At 36.9% G+C, this 14,054-nt stretch overlaps 1 protein-coding gene and 1 long non-coding RNA gene across 3 annotated transcripts in view; one reads left to right on the top strand and one right to left on the bottom strand.

Moving 5' to 3' along the window:
• Positions 1–875: 875 nt before the first annotated feature.
• LOC128663222 (uncharacterized) lies at positions 876–13,529 on the bottom strand. 2 transcript variants are annotated; one of them, XR_008402836.1, is made up of 2 exons: positions 13,380–13,529; positions 876–1,994 (listed from the first exon to the last, which is right to left on the bottom strand). It is a non-coding gene; the product is annotated as an uncharacterized LOC128663222 (long non-coding RNA). The 2 variants fall into 2 exon arrangements; XR_008402837.1 differs by lacking the exon at positions 13,380–13,529 and adding an exon at positions 2,476–3,923.
• A 140-nt stretch (positions 13,530–13,669) lies between these two features.
• Positions 13,670–14,054, top strand: part of TRPM7 (transient receptor potential cation channel subfamily M member 7) — a 626,812-nt gene continuing 626,427 nt past the window's right edge. The window contains exon 1 of the mRNA XM_053717440.1: positions 13,670–13,865. Within this exon, the coding sequence (XP_053573415.1) occupies positions 13,863–13,865 (3 nt within the window). The 5' untranslated portion in view covers positions 13,670–13,862. The remainder of the gene's footprint in view (positions 13,866–14,054) is intronic.

Here is a 14,054-nt window from a genome sequence, read left to right as displayed (position 1 = left end):
TCGACAGAGGCTTTCTTTCTCCAACAAAACTCCTACAAATTTGGGCCAATGTTAGTTATTTGCCATTGCTAGGAAAATAACATTGCTGCTGGATAGAAACAAGATCAACTTACCATCTAGGAATATTTGTGATGACCTGATAGGCACCAGGGCATGTGGCCACTCATTTAAAAGAGGGGCCTTTCTTTCAAATCACTTAAAAGGACAGTCTGCACCAGAATTGCTATTGTTTAAAAAAAAAAAGATAATCCCTTTATTACCCATTCTCCAGTTTTGCATAACCAACACTGTTATAATAATATACTTTTTACCTCTGTAATTACCTTGCATTTAAGCCTCTGCACACTACCCCCTTAGCTCAGTTCTTTTGACAGACTTGCATTTTAGCCAATCTGTGTTGGCTCCTAGGTAACTCCAAGGGCGTTAGCACGTTATCTATATGGCACACGTGAACTAATGCCCTCTAGCTGTGAAAAACTGTCAAAATACCCTAAAATGAGAGGCAGCCTTCAAGGGTTTAGAAATTAGCATATGAGCCTACCTAGGTTTAGCTTTAAACTAAGCATATCAAGATAACACTGCAAATTTGATGATAAAAGCGATTTGGAAAGTTGTTTAAAATTGCGTGCCCTATCTGAATCGTAAAAGTTTAATTTTGACTTGAGTTTCCCTTTAGGTGATTAGATGGAGGTTCTAGGGTCTATTTTTATAGAACCTTATAATCACCCAGTAGACAGGCGAGTACCATTCCTATAGCAATCATTTACTGCCTAGAGCTGCATAATACCCCTTATAAAAAATAGAATCCCCTTTCTCAATTAAAGTGTGCTGTGTATATGTAATGTATGCTGTCTTTAGGGGATAGAGTAAATGAATAAATAGACGACAGCTATATTTATTGAAGTCACCTAACAATTATAGGAACGTACAATGTCTATGAGGAAAGAATGGATTCCAGTATTTCTGAAATAACCCGAAGTTCATCCGATCTGCCTAGTAAATACCCTTTCTGGTGCCTTGTTGTACAGGTGATCACTGTACTACCCTAACTCAAATGAGCGGTTTCAAACACTTCTCTTGTTTTGAACATATGATTACAAATAAAAGTATTTTCTAGTATCCAATGAGGAAGGGGTTCACCGGAAGTGTCTTCAAAATGGAGTCACTTGTCCATATATCTTATAAGACTGATGGTCAAAACCTCTCAGGTATGGACAGACTTCATGTAAAAAACATTTTTCTAACGATTTTATTGCAATGTATGTGCCTCTTCTTCACATAGCCATCAAGAATAAATGTTGTAATGACAAAACTTAGTGAAAAAATAATAATTGATTGCGCAAAAAAATGCGAAGGGGATATAAGTGACTATTAATAAAAGTCAATAATGAAGATCAGTATAGTGAAAAAAATCTGTGTAAAAACACTACATTTGTGGAAAAAAAATCTGGTGATAAAGTCTTATAAATAAGACTAAATTTGAGGTTCAAAATTTGGAACTCTAGCAATATGTAAAGGGACAAATAATGTGATATAAATAGGTGAAATATAAAATTGGTGAACAGTGATAATCTGTGACAACCTGGGTAATCAATACATGTATCCTCCCATAAAGATCAAAAATAAATTAAATTCACAATTTAGATAAAAAAACATATATATGCGGCAGCACAACAATAAAAATAAGATACACTTAAAAAAGATACATTTGAAAAAGATACACTAATGAGGAAATACAATTATAAAAGCAATAATAATACTAAAATAGTATAGTTTTAAAACATATATAAACACATTGCAGACAAAGATCTTTTAGGATCTAAATAATAGTGGAAATGTTCAGTATACAAAACTGATCGTTGATGAACGTTCCGGTATATATTGTGGCTGAATCCGGAGCCTTTAGATCTGATGAAATCCCTCACTCACATTCAGGTTTGTGTTATCTGGCGTAGATCCGCAGTGTGGATGAAGTCTTGGGTGCAGATTTTCCTCTATAACACACAGAACAAGACTTTAAAACTACAAATAAATTCTAGCTAGTGAATCAAATACGTTGGCTGGGAGACACTACAGACCCAAATTTAGGCCACACCAAACACAACTAACTGCCCGTAACAGAGGTATTGATCACAGCAGATGTGTGCTACCAAATGGAAGCTGAAAATACACTGAGCAACGCGTTTCAAATTTCTTTTTCAAGAGACAACCCTCACTCAAATGAGCGGTTTCAAAACACTTCTCTTGTATTTTCTAGTATCCAATGAGGAAGGGGTTCACCAGAAGTGTCTTCAAAATGGAGTCACTTGTCCATATATCTTATAAGACTGATGGTCAAAACCTCTCAGGTATGGACAGACTTCATGTAAAAAACATTTTTTCTAACCATTTTATTGCAATGTATGTGCCTCTTCTTCACATATAGAACCCCACATAGCAATATAAACAGCTATCAAGAACAAATGTTGTACTAACAAAACTTAGACAGGCCAGAGAGCTTTAGAGATGTCCCATAGACATAGACAGTTAGGGTATAGGTATAGCTAGTCTCCACATCACTAAGGTTTTCGTGCCGTCTAGTGTTGTAACTGATCATTGCTTTTATGCTGATATCCTGTTTCCATTTTTAGAGAGTAGACTTCCTTATTTTATATTAGCTGTTGCAAGTCCATTTAAGTTGCTTAGTGGGTAATATAGGCTTCATAAATGGCCAACTGGAACATTTTGGAAGAGATTCTACCACTGGGCACTTTTGTATTGCTTGTGACTTCCTCATGTCCCCACACAAAAGTCAGATAAATACCTACAGCACAAAGAAAAACACACAGGCATAATTTATAGCAAAGCAGTTAAAAGGGCAATAAAGTATAACTTCTAAATAGTACATTATTCAAAAATAAATAAATGTGCTGAAAAAAATAGTGTTTAAACTCTTAAGGACATATGACGGAATTTTTCCATCATAAAACAATTGAGCAAACTGAAAGCTGTGTCCTTAAAGGGTTAAATACTTGTGAAACAGGGTTGCCACCTCAGTCATGTTAAAGGAACAGTCTAGTCAAAAATAAACTTTCATGATTCAGATAGGGCATATCATTTTAAACAACTTTCCAATGTACTTTTATCATCAATTGTGCTTTGTTCTCTTGTATTCTTAGTTGAAAGCTAAACCTAGGAGGCTCATATCTGAATGCATTTTAACATGTTTTCACAACAAGAGGCCATTAGTTGATGTGTGCCATATAGATAACATTGTGCTCAAGCAAGTGGAGTTACCTAGGAGTCAGCACTGATTGGTTAAAATGCGAGTGTCAAAAAACTGAAATAAGGGGGCAGTCTGCAGAGGCTTAGATACAAGATCACAGAGGTAAAAAGTATATTAATATAACTGTGTTGGTTATGCAAAACTGGGGAATGTGTAATAAAGGGATTATCTATCTTTCTAAACAATAAATATTCAAGTGTAGACTGTCCCTTTAACCTCGAGAATTAAGGGTTACACATGATGCAGAGAGGAACATATATTGTGCCTCTGGATAGCACATGAATAATGCTGCTGGAGTGCACTAGTCATATTGCTCCCTGCAAACTCAGCAGCATGTGTAACTCACAACTGGCAACCCTATTGTGGATGCTTGTTCCTGTCCACCAAAATAGCTCTGCAGGTTGTCCTTTTTAGCCAGTAAGCAGCTAAGCAAATCATGCACAAACATGCATTTCCTGACAGTTTCATTATCAACTTACCACAATGTCAAATGGTTATTAAAGGACATTATTTTTCTTTTATGGATATGCAAAACAGCACTGAGGGGGACATAAAAAAGTCAGGCAGTACATATTGTACACTACAAATTTGACTACAGACGTTTTGCAACACATTTACTAGCTCGGAAATTTTAAACAGATTTGTCTGGTAGCATTTATATAATCTACCCTAGCGGAAAAGCATTTGGAGTAGATTTTTTTTTTTTTAACATGGGCACTCTGCACTGATGTGTGCTACTTATTTAGCCTAAAGTTCATGTAATAAATAAAAAGTGTGCATTAGCGGAGACAAGTTGCCATAAAAAGTCTTTTAAAGGCCGTTACTGAGTAGAGCGCTGCCCCTGCGCTATAAAAGTGCCCTTGTGATGACTGAACTTGCAGCATGTTACTGACTGAGTGAGATACTGGTGAGTAAGACACAGAATGACACAAATAATTCATATTCATACTGGCTGAATATAAGGATTACCATTACATAGCCACACATGTATCTGGAGGCTTCCCAACTCTCCCTTTGGGAGTTTATGATATAGGTAAAGGAGTACTCTTAAAAACATAATTTATGTAAGAACTTACCTGATAAATTAATTTATTTCATGGTAGCGAGAGTCCACAATTTGTTACATATGGGATAAACATTCCTACCATAAAGGAGGCAAAGTTTCCCAAACCCGAAAGCCTATAAATATCCCACCCACCTAACTCATATTTCAGTTTAATGTATAGCCAAGGAGTGAGGTGTAAAAGGAGGAGTATGAAAAAGCCATAAAAAACAAACAAAAACATAATAGGGAGAGGACCTTGTGGACTCTTGCCACCATGAAATAAATGGATTTATCAGGTAAGTTCTTACATAAATTATGTTTTCTTTCATATAGGTGGCGAGAGTCCACTATTTGTTAAATATGGGATATAACAGCCAAGATGTGGAAGACCACAAGTAACAAAATAAAAAAGGGAGGGATAAAATATAAACAGCTTTTTCCACTGAAAGTAAAATCTAAAATAATTTTAATAACTAAAAAACCTGAAGAAATTTTTGTAGGCAACAGAATCAATGAATGACCACTGCCTGAAGAATCTTTCTACCAATAGCTGCTTCTGAAGAGGCATAAAAATAAAAATTGTAAAATTTGGTAAAAAATATGCAAAGAAGACCAAGTGGCTGCTTTGCAGATTTGACCAACTGAAGCCTCATTCTTGAAAGCACAAGATGTGGCAACTGATCTTGTATAATGAGCAGTAATTCCCTGAAGCGGAGACTGACCCGCTTCCAAATAAGCTTTGTGAATCAGAAGTTTTAACCAAGAGGCTAAAGAAATAGCAGAAGCTTTCTGACCCTTACGTGAACCAGTAAAAATGACAAATAAACTAGAAGTCTTTATGAAATCTTAAGTAATATATCCAAAGTAATATTTTTGGATATATTACCAGTGCCATGTGCTAACTCAGTAAGGCAGAAGGAGCTAAGGTCTGTTAATTCATGCTTAAAAACATGGTTTAAAAAGAAGGGGTTTGACTTTTTTAGAGCACTGGGCTAATTTTTCACTTTGGTACAATTTGTACAGTAAGGATGGATTGCAACTTAATGACATGGGTGTAGGTGTGTTGGGGGAAAGGATGGTAGCACGTTTAGAGAATCTTTTTAACTAGGCAAAGGGGGGGGGCAGTTAGAACACAATAAAACAGAGAGATCAGTCTGTGAATATGTCACTCCTATAATATCTCAAGGAATGACTTAAGAAATGTCACATTAGAAAGTATGGAGGAAAGTACACCAAGTAGCAGCAGAAAGCAAATGGAAATTAAATGTATGACAACAAATGCAAGAAGCATGATGGGTAAAATGGGGGAGCTGGAGCTCTTAGTTGCATAAGGGGACTATGAAATCAGTATAACTGAAACTTGGTGGGATGATTCACATGACTGTGCAGTTAACTTAGATGGGTATACTTTATTTAGGAGGGACAGGAATAATAAAAGGGGTGGAGGAATCTGCATGCATATTTAACCTAACCATAAACCTACAATAAGGGAAGATATTTATGATACAGGTGACAATGTATAGACCCTGTGGGTTGAAATAAAGAGTGGGGGGAAAAATCTTTAAAAAAATATTACTTGGAACATGCTACAAGCCCCCCAACATTAGTGACCTGGAGGAAACTCAACTACTGATGCAAATCGGTAAGGCTGCTAATAACAGTGCTGTAACTATAGACAGAAAATACTCTAGTGGTAGAGAACGTAACTACAGTATTTGTAAGAGGCGCCTGGGATCGGGTAAGACACACTTGAGATGTGATATATAGTGATAGGCTAATAAAACTTATAATATAACAATAAATAAAAGTATACAAACTAATAGTCCAATAGATGGTAAATAATGAAGAGGCAGTCCTTTATTTCAGTATTGGATGTTCCCAGATGATATATATCCAAAACAATAGGCCGCTCCTCTAGGGTATTGTGCTGCGACACAGGTCCAGAGAATCTAAACAAATCAGAATAGAGGGCGCCACATGGTGCAGATCATAGAGTAATTTAGATACAATACAAGAATGACAGAAGAATCCTACTCACAAAATGTAAAGCACAGATGTGCAATACCAGCAGTCCGGAACCGCACGTCGTCCGGTAGACCAATAGATGGAAGAGGAATCCTCGTCTCGTCAGGGAGAGTCCAGGGAAACCGCAGAAGAAATCTGTACAGCGATGGTCAGTCGGCCAGGTCCAGAAGCCTAGGAGGAGAATCCACAGCTCCAAACAGGAGGATAGGTCCCAAAATAGGGAAAGATAGGTCGGCAGCAAAAAGAGGGTTGAAATCTTTTTATAAAAAGTTTATTAAAATGATAAAAACAACAGCAACGCGTTTCTCAGTGTTACACACTGTTTAATCAGGCTATATACAAACACACTCTAAGCTGCCATATTTATACCAAAACAAACCAATCAGGCTGCAAGAGAAATTGCACACCCCTGACAGGTGATACCAATACCAATATTTTCTCACTGATTAAAGGAATGTACCATCATCAGTATGTTATAGGTTCATTTAATCCTGTTTTGACTTTTGGCTGCAGTTTCTGGGTATCCTCTTTCTCCCACAAACTAGGTATCTGTTGACACTGGAAAAAGCATAATGTTTATGAACTATATATACATTTTAAGTATTGTATTGATATTTCTTTGTATATTTTTATCAACCGTTTACCCCTATGATGTGCATATTGGTATCACCTGTCAGGGGTGTGCAATTTCTCTTGCAGCCTGATTGGTTTGTTTTGGTATAAATATGGCAGCTTAGAGTGTGTTTGTATATAGCCTGATGAAACAGTGTGTAACACTGAGAAACGCGTTGCTGTTTTTATCATTTTAATAAACTTTTTATAAAAAGTTTTCAACCCTCTTTTTGCTCCGACCTATCTTTCCCTATTTTGGGAGCTATCCTCCTGTTTGGAGCTGTGAATTCTCCTCCTAGGCTTCTGGACCTGGCTGACTGACCATCGTTGTACAGATTTCTTCTGCGGTTTCCCTGGACTCTCCCTGGCGAGACGAGGATTCCTCTTCCATCTATTGGTCTACCGGACGACGTGCGGTTCCGGACTACTGGTATTGCACATCTGTGCTTTACATTTTGTGAGTAGGATTCTTCTGTCATTCTTGTATTGTATCTGAATTACTCTATGATCTGCACCATGTGGCGCCCTCTATTCTGATTTGTTTAGATTCTCTGGTGCTGTAACTATGGCAGATTTTATCTACCCCGATATAAACTGGGCCAATGAAACTAGTAATTTAGCTAAGGGGGATAGATTTTTAAATGTTCTCAGGGATAACTTCTTGTAACAATAAATAGAGGAGCCAACTAGGAGTAAAGCTATTTTGGATTTAGTGCTATCAAACAATACCGATATAATATCAAACATAGAAGTCAAAGAACATTTGGGTAACAGTGATCATAATATGGTCACATTTGATTTGAAATCTCTTTTCATAAGCAGTGTCTTAATAAAGACTTTTAATTTTAAGAAAGCAAAATTCAACAGTTTAAGGAAATCATTAAATAACAAATTGGGAAATATTCTCTAATAAAAATACAGAGGATAAATGGATAACATTTAAAACTTTGCTAAATAAATATACATATCAACAAAATACCATATGGTTATAAAAATAAAAAATCCAAGTCAATGTGGCTAAATAAAAATGTGTTAAGAGAAATTAGGAAAAAACATAGGGCATTTAAATTATTCAAAGAAAATAGTACAGACTCAACATACCATATTTATAAGGAATATAACAAAGCATGCAAAAAAGCAATCAAATTAGCCAAAATTGAAAATGAAAAATTAATTGAAAAGGATTCTAAGTCTAACCCTTAAAGGTTCTTTAAGAACATAAATCGCAAAAAATCTAAGACGGACAATATAGGTACATTAAAATTTGTGGAGGGTAGCATGGTTAACAGTGACAGGGAGAAGGCTGAGGTACTAAATTAAGTTTTTTTCTTCAGTATACACAAGAGAGGAACCAATGGACGATATTTTGGAACAAACTAGAACATGCCAGCCCATACCATTAACTGGGATATGTATAAAGGATATCAGGAAAAAACTGGATAATATTAAGGTAAATAAAACTCCAAGCCCCGATGAAATACACCCAAGTGTGTTAAGGGAACTAGGAAGCAGTTATTGTGACATCAATAGTGGGAAAGATATTTGAAGGGGTTATATTGATGAGCACATTTGTGTAAACAAGATTATGAGTTCAAATCAGCATGTTTTTTTTTATATTTAACTGTTTTTATTGAGTTTTCAAACAGGTGTACAGGGAATGCAGTTATAAATCAGCATGGTTTTATGACAAATAGAAATGAAAGAGTGTGGAGGGTTTCCAAGATATGCCAAAAATATCTTTAATGAAAAACCTCAAATCATGACAGGGTCAAAAAAGCACAACGTTTCAGGGCACATGCCCCTTAATCATGTGTTCATGAACTTGCCCTGAAACGTTGTGCTTTTTTGACCCTGTCATGATTTTAGTTTTTCATTAAAGATATTTTTGGCATATCTTGGAAACCCTCCACACTCTTTCATTTTGATATATTGGGAGTTTTGGTAGTAACTCCAGGGGGGTTTAAACCAATTGGACTGTTGTGCTGGATTCTCCTTTTCCTTTATGACAAATAGATCATGTCAAACTAATCTTATTAGATTCTATGATGAAGTAATTAAAAATATAGATAAAGGGGAATCAGTTGATGTGATATACTTAGATTTTGCAAAGGCATTTGATACAGTGCCACATGAGATTAATGCACACAATTAAGGGACTGGGAATAGCTGAAAATGTTAGCTCATGGATAAATAACTGGATAAAAGATAGGAAGCAACAAGTAGTAGTGAATGGATCATACTCAGATTGGACAAAGGTAATCAGTGGAGTCCCCAAGGGATCAGTACTGGGCCCTGTTTTTTAAATATTTTTATAAATAACTTGGGGCAAGGATTAAATAGCGACATCTCTATTTTTGCAGATGATACTAAGTTAAGTAAAATCATTAGGTCAGAGCAGGATTAACTTTCATTACAAAGGGATCTGCAAAAATTAGAAGTATTGGCACGTAAATGGAAAATGAGGTTTAATACTGGAAAATGCAAGGTTCTACATTTTGAAGTAAAAATAAGCAGGCAACGTATTATTTAAATGGGGCAAGACTTAGCCAAACAGAGGAGGAAAGGGATTTGGAAGTAGTAATAGATAACAAGCTAAAGATGGGAGCACAATGCAGGGCAGTGGCTACAAAGGCTAATAAGATACTAGCATGTATTAGAAGAGGATTTGGTTCAGTTCTCTGGACAACAATTTTTTATTGGTGGATGAATTTATCCAATCACCAAGAACAACCCAGGTTGTTCACCAAAAATGGGCCAGCATCTAAACTTACATTCTTGCATTTCAAATGAAGATACGAAAAGAATGAAGAACATTTGCTAATAGGAGTAAATTAGAAAGTTGCTTAAAATCTCATGCTCTATCTGAATCACGAAAGAACAAATTTGGGTTCAGTGTCCCTTTAAATGCCTCCTTGCATCTGGAAAGTCCTTGCATAAAGTAGCAGTAAACTGGAATGTAATATGTATATATAAATAAATAAAAAAAAACTCATATCTGCCAAAAGGGCACCTACCATTTGTGTATTGAGGAGGAAATATTTATGCATGGCTTTAAACATAGAATTTCTACAGCATTGTCAAATAATCATAAATACACTGCTGCATATTGCTAAAAAAATGTGGTTTTTATGGACCCCTGGTCCCACCATACATCTACTACCACACTGAAATTACAATCCGAAATTGCACAAAGAAAAACATTTACTAAGTAAGTCCTACCTCCTCTGCAAATGAAAGTGATCTGCCGTCTGACTCAGGCACACACTGTATTAAAGAGATAGTCAAATCCAAAAAAAACCTTTCATGATTCAAATAGGGCATGTCATTTTAAACAACTTTCCAATTTACTTCTATCACCAATTTTGCTTTGTTCTCTTCGTATTCTTAGTTGAAAGCTAAATTTAGGAGGTTCATATGCTAATTTCTTAGACCTTGAAGGTCACCTCTAATTTAAATGCATTTTGTCAGTTTTTCACCACTAGAGGACGTTAGTTCACGTGTTTCATATAGATAACATTGAGCTCATGCACGTGAATTTACCGAGGAGTGAGCACTGATTGGCTAAAGTGCAAGTCTTTCAAAAGAGCTGAGAGAAGGGGGCAGTCTGCAGAAGTTTTGATACAAGGTAATTACAGAGGTAAAACATGTATTATTATAACCGTGTTGGTTATGCAAAACTGGGGAACAGGTCATTAACCCTTTCGTGACAGGGTTAAAGTGCCTACATCGGAACAACTGTTCCGATGTAGACAAATTGAAACTACGCGATCGTGCATACGATCGCGAGATTTCAATTATTGGATCGCATCTGGGGGGCGTCCCTACAATCCTAGGAACGCCCTCCAGACCGCGATTAAATCCCTGAAGCACAGAAGGCTTCAGGACAGCCGTTAGTTATGACGTTCCATTCCGTCATAACGGCTTTAAAGCCCAGTCTAATTATGACGGAATGGAACGGCATAACGGCTTTAAAAGGTTAAGGGATTATCTATCTTTTAAAACAACAAAAATTCTGGTGTTGACTTTCCCTTTAAGTGATAAGTCTGTCTCACACTGTGCATAGTGGTTTAGTGCACACTCAGAAATCCTGGCAAATGCTAATGCTTTACTCCTTGTAATAACGTTTCCCACGCTCAATAGCACTCTGCTGTAGTACCCTCTGGTGGCTGCCAAAATATATATATATATATATATATATATATATATATATATATATATATATATATATATATATATATATATATATATATATATATTTTTTTTTTTTTTTTTTTTTTTAAATAGGTTGTTCTTGCCTCATGAGACCCCCTGGTCTATTGAGCCCCTGACAGGAGTCACCCCTGTCACCCCCTGATGGGGCCCTGTGTGTATCTATCCTCTATGTTTGTGTCTTCATGTATCTTGCATGTATATTTGTGCGTGTAAGTATTCCACCACTATGTGCATCATTACCCATGTGTGTTTGTGTGTATTGCCGCCTTCTTGGCTCTGCCTGCTGCATATATAACCATGAGACGGCTGGACAGTTCATAAAACCTCAGCTTGCTACCAAACAAAAACTTAAACTTGTCTTTTTAAGTAAGAAAATGTTTACATTATTTATTAGTGTACAAGTATATACAAATCTTGTTTTATTCTCATTATAAATAATGTAAGTGTATAATGGTGTATTACAATTTTATGCATGCGCTGCAATTTAAGTTTGAAAAAGTGGGCTAGTAAAAGTTTACGGGACTAATAGCACTTAGGTATATAATATTTTTCAACCCCTGCCCATGACTGTCACTAAAAGATATTGTGATCTAAACTTAATGTTCATTTCAATTCTGCAAATAGGCCCACCAAAATCTTCAGCTCCAGGCTCACAAAGCCCTTAAAGGGACATTCAAGACAAAATTGGAATCCATGTGGATGCATTTAATTTTTTAATAGAAGCATTTTGTAATATACATGTATTACCAAAACATGCTTCCAATAAAAGCTATAGGTGTTTAAAAATTGTATTTAAGTATACACCGTGAACCAGCATTTTAAACACAGCACTTGTTCAGAGAGCCTAAGGTTCTAATCTTGTACCATCTGGTAATTACTCAGTTTGTTAATTGCTGACATGATACAAATCTCACTGGCTCTCTGAGCAGCCACAGTATAAAAAAATACTGGTGCATCTAGCTATGCATCACATGCAGAGAAAAATATTAACACTAAAACAGTGACAACTTTTACTAGAAACATTTTTGCAAATACATGTGTATTGTAAATATGTTTCTATTCAAAGATGTAATTCATCTATGTACATTTAAATTTTGACTGGACTGTCCCTTTAATTTCTCACTGGGTAGAGGCCTTATATAAAGGTGATTTACAGGTCAGCTAGGCTCCAGAGTTTCCATGTACATAAAATACCAGCTGAGTAGCAAACCTAGCTATTACCCATGAAGTCCCTTTAATTTAACAACAGACTTGCTCACTTTATGCCTTAGGAGTTAGGACATCTATAACTAACAACAACTTACAATTGTTAGCAACATTGTAGTTAAACGTATCTACAGAATTAGCGATGTCAATCATCTAGTAAGGCCATAGCTGTAAACAGGGATTTTAAACTCCAAAGCGCTGCTCCCCTATTTGTTCCTTGATTGAAACTGCTGAAATACCGCTTCTAATCTAATTACAGTTACAGCACTGTACAAGCCAGCCCATACCTAAAACTCTGTTGCGCCGCAGGAGTATAACTACACCAATCTGCGGTACCCAATATGACTGCGGTAATCTCTTATTTTAGCGTATTTTATTCTCTATGGGAGAAACAAGCGTTTTAAATTCCCAGCCACAGTTGATGTTTTCTATACAATGTTTCTTAATACAAGGTTGCAACTTGAAGAAACTGCACAGAGAGCTTCTAAAATGAAAACAGCACTGTCCTTAGGGCACGTATTGACATACTGAATTCAATCTCTTTTCTATTAACCCTTGCAATGCCATCAGTTAACTATTAACCCCATTACTGTAGGCAATAAAGGGTTAATTTTAGAGTGCATAATACTAGTTACTGTAGGCAATAAAGGGTTAATTTTACAGGGCATAATACTAGTTAATGTACGCAATAAAGGGTTAATTTTACAGTGCATTATAGTAGTTACTATAGGCAATAAAGGGTTAATTTTACAGGGCATAATACTAGTTACTGTAGGCAATAAAGGGTTAATTTTACAGGGCATGATACTAGTTACTCTAGACAATAAAGTGTTAATTTTACAGGGCATAATACTAGTAAAAACTGAAGGCATGAAATTGTTAGCTTCACCGTTTTTTCAAGCAGTCTGATTACTTGTAACATTGTATAAACAATGACAGCACTAAGAATAAAATACGCTAAAATACAAAATTGGGCAGATGCTCCTAATAAAATAAACTGAAATAAGAGATTACCTATGACTGCAACGTGCACTCGCGTCTAGTCATCTGATCTAACCCATTACAGTTCAAACAGTTGCGACTAAACTGTTACAGCTATAATGTTTGTAACAGGAGAGTTGGCAAATGTGCACGTGTATTGTAGCTACTGTCCCACACGCGGCTTCTGACTCTAGCCAGTCTTTTCAACGACCCACTGTCACTGTACATTCCACAACTCTCGCGCACCAGGCAATCCCCTGGCTGTCTAACATCACAGCTCGCGCTCCTTGACGCTTGACGTCAACGAACCACGTGCCTGGCAGCCCAACGCTTGCCGTCCTCCGCCAGTCCGGAGTGGCACCATTATGAAAGACTCATCTTCTGCTGGGTCCGGAGCAGAGACTACTGGTGGGCTAACTGTCTCACGAGCGGCGGGATCCCACCCCACACAGGACACCCCTGATAGATGGCTGAGAGCCCCGCAGGAGATCTCCCTGAGTCTGTACGGTGACGACAATGGTAAGGAGGGCCCAGGAAACGTTGTGAGACCGGGGACCCTCGTTACGGAGTCGGGGGAGGGGCGGAGTGAAGCTGTCAGAATAAGGGGAGGGGATACGGGACAGGGGAGACACCCCCAAAATAAAGTGTGTGTTAGAATAGCAGTAAGTGGCGGTGCTTGAATGTCTTATGTGCTACTTGCGCAAGAGC

This window comes from Bombina bombina, chromosome 6 (genome assembly GCF_027579735.1).
Source record: "Bombina bombina isolate aBomBom1 chromosome 6, aBomBom1.pri, whole genome shotgun sequence".
NCBI classification, from domain to species: Eukaryota; Metazoa; Chordata; class Amphibia; order Anura; family Bombinatoridae; genus Bombina; species Bombina bombina.
This window is presented reverse-complemented; position numbering and strand designations above follow the sequence as displayed.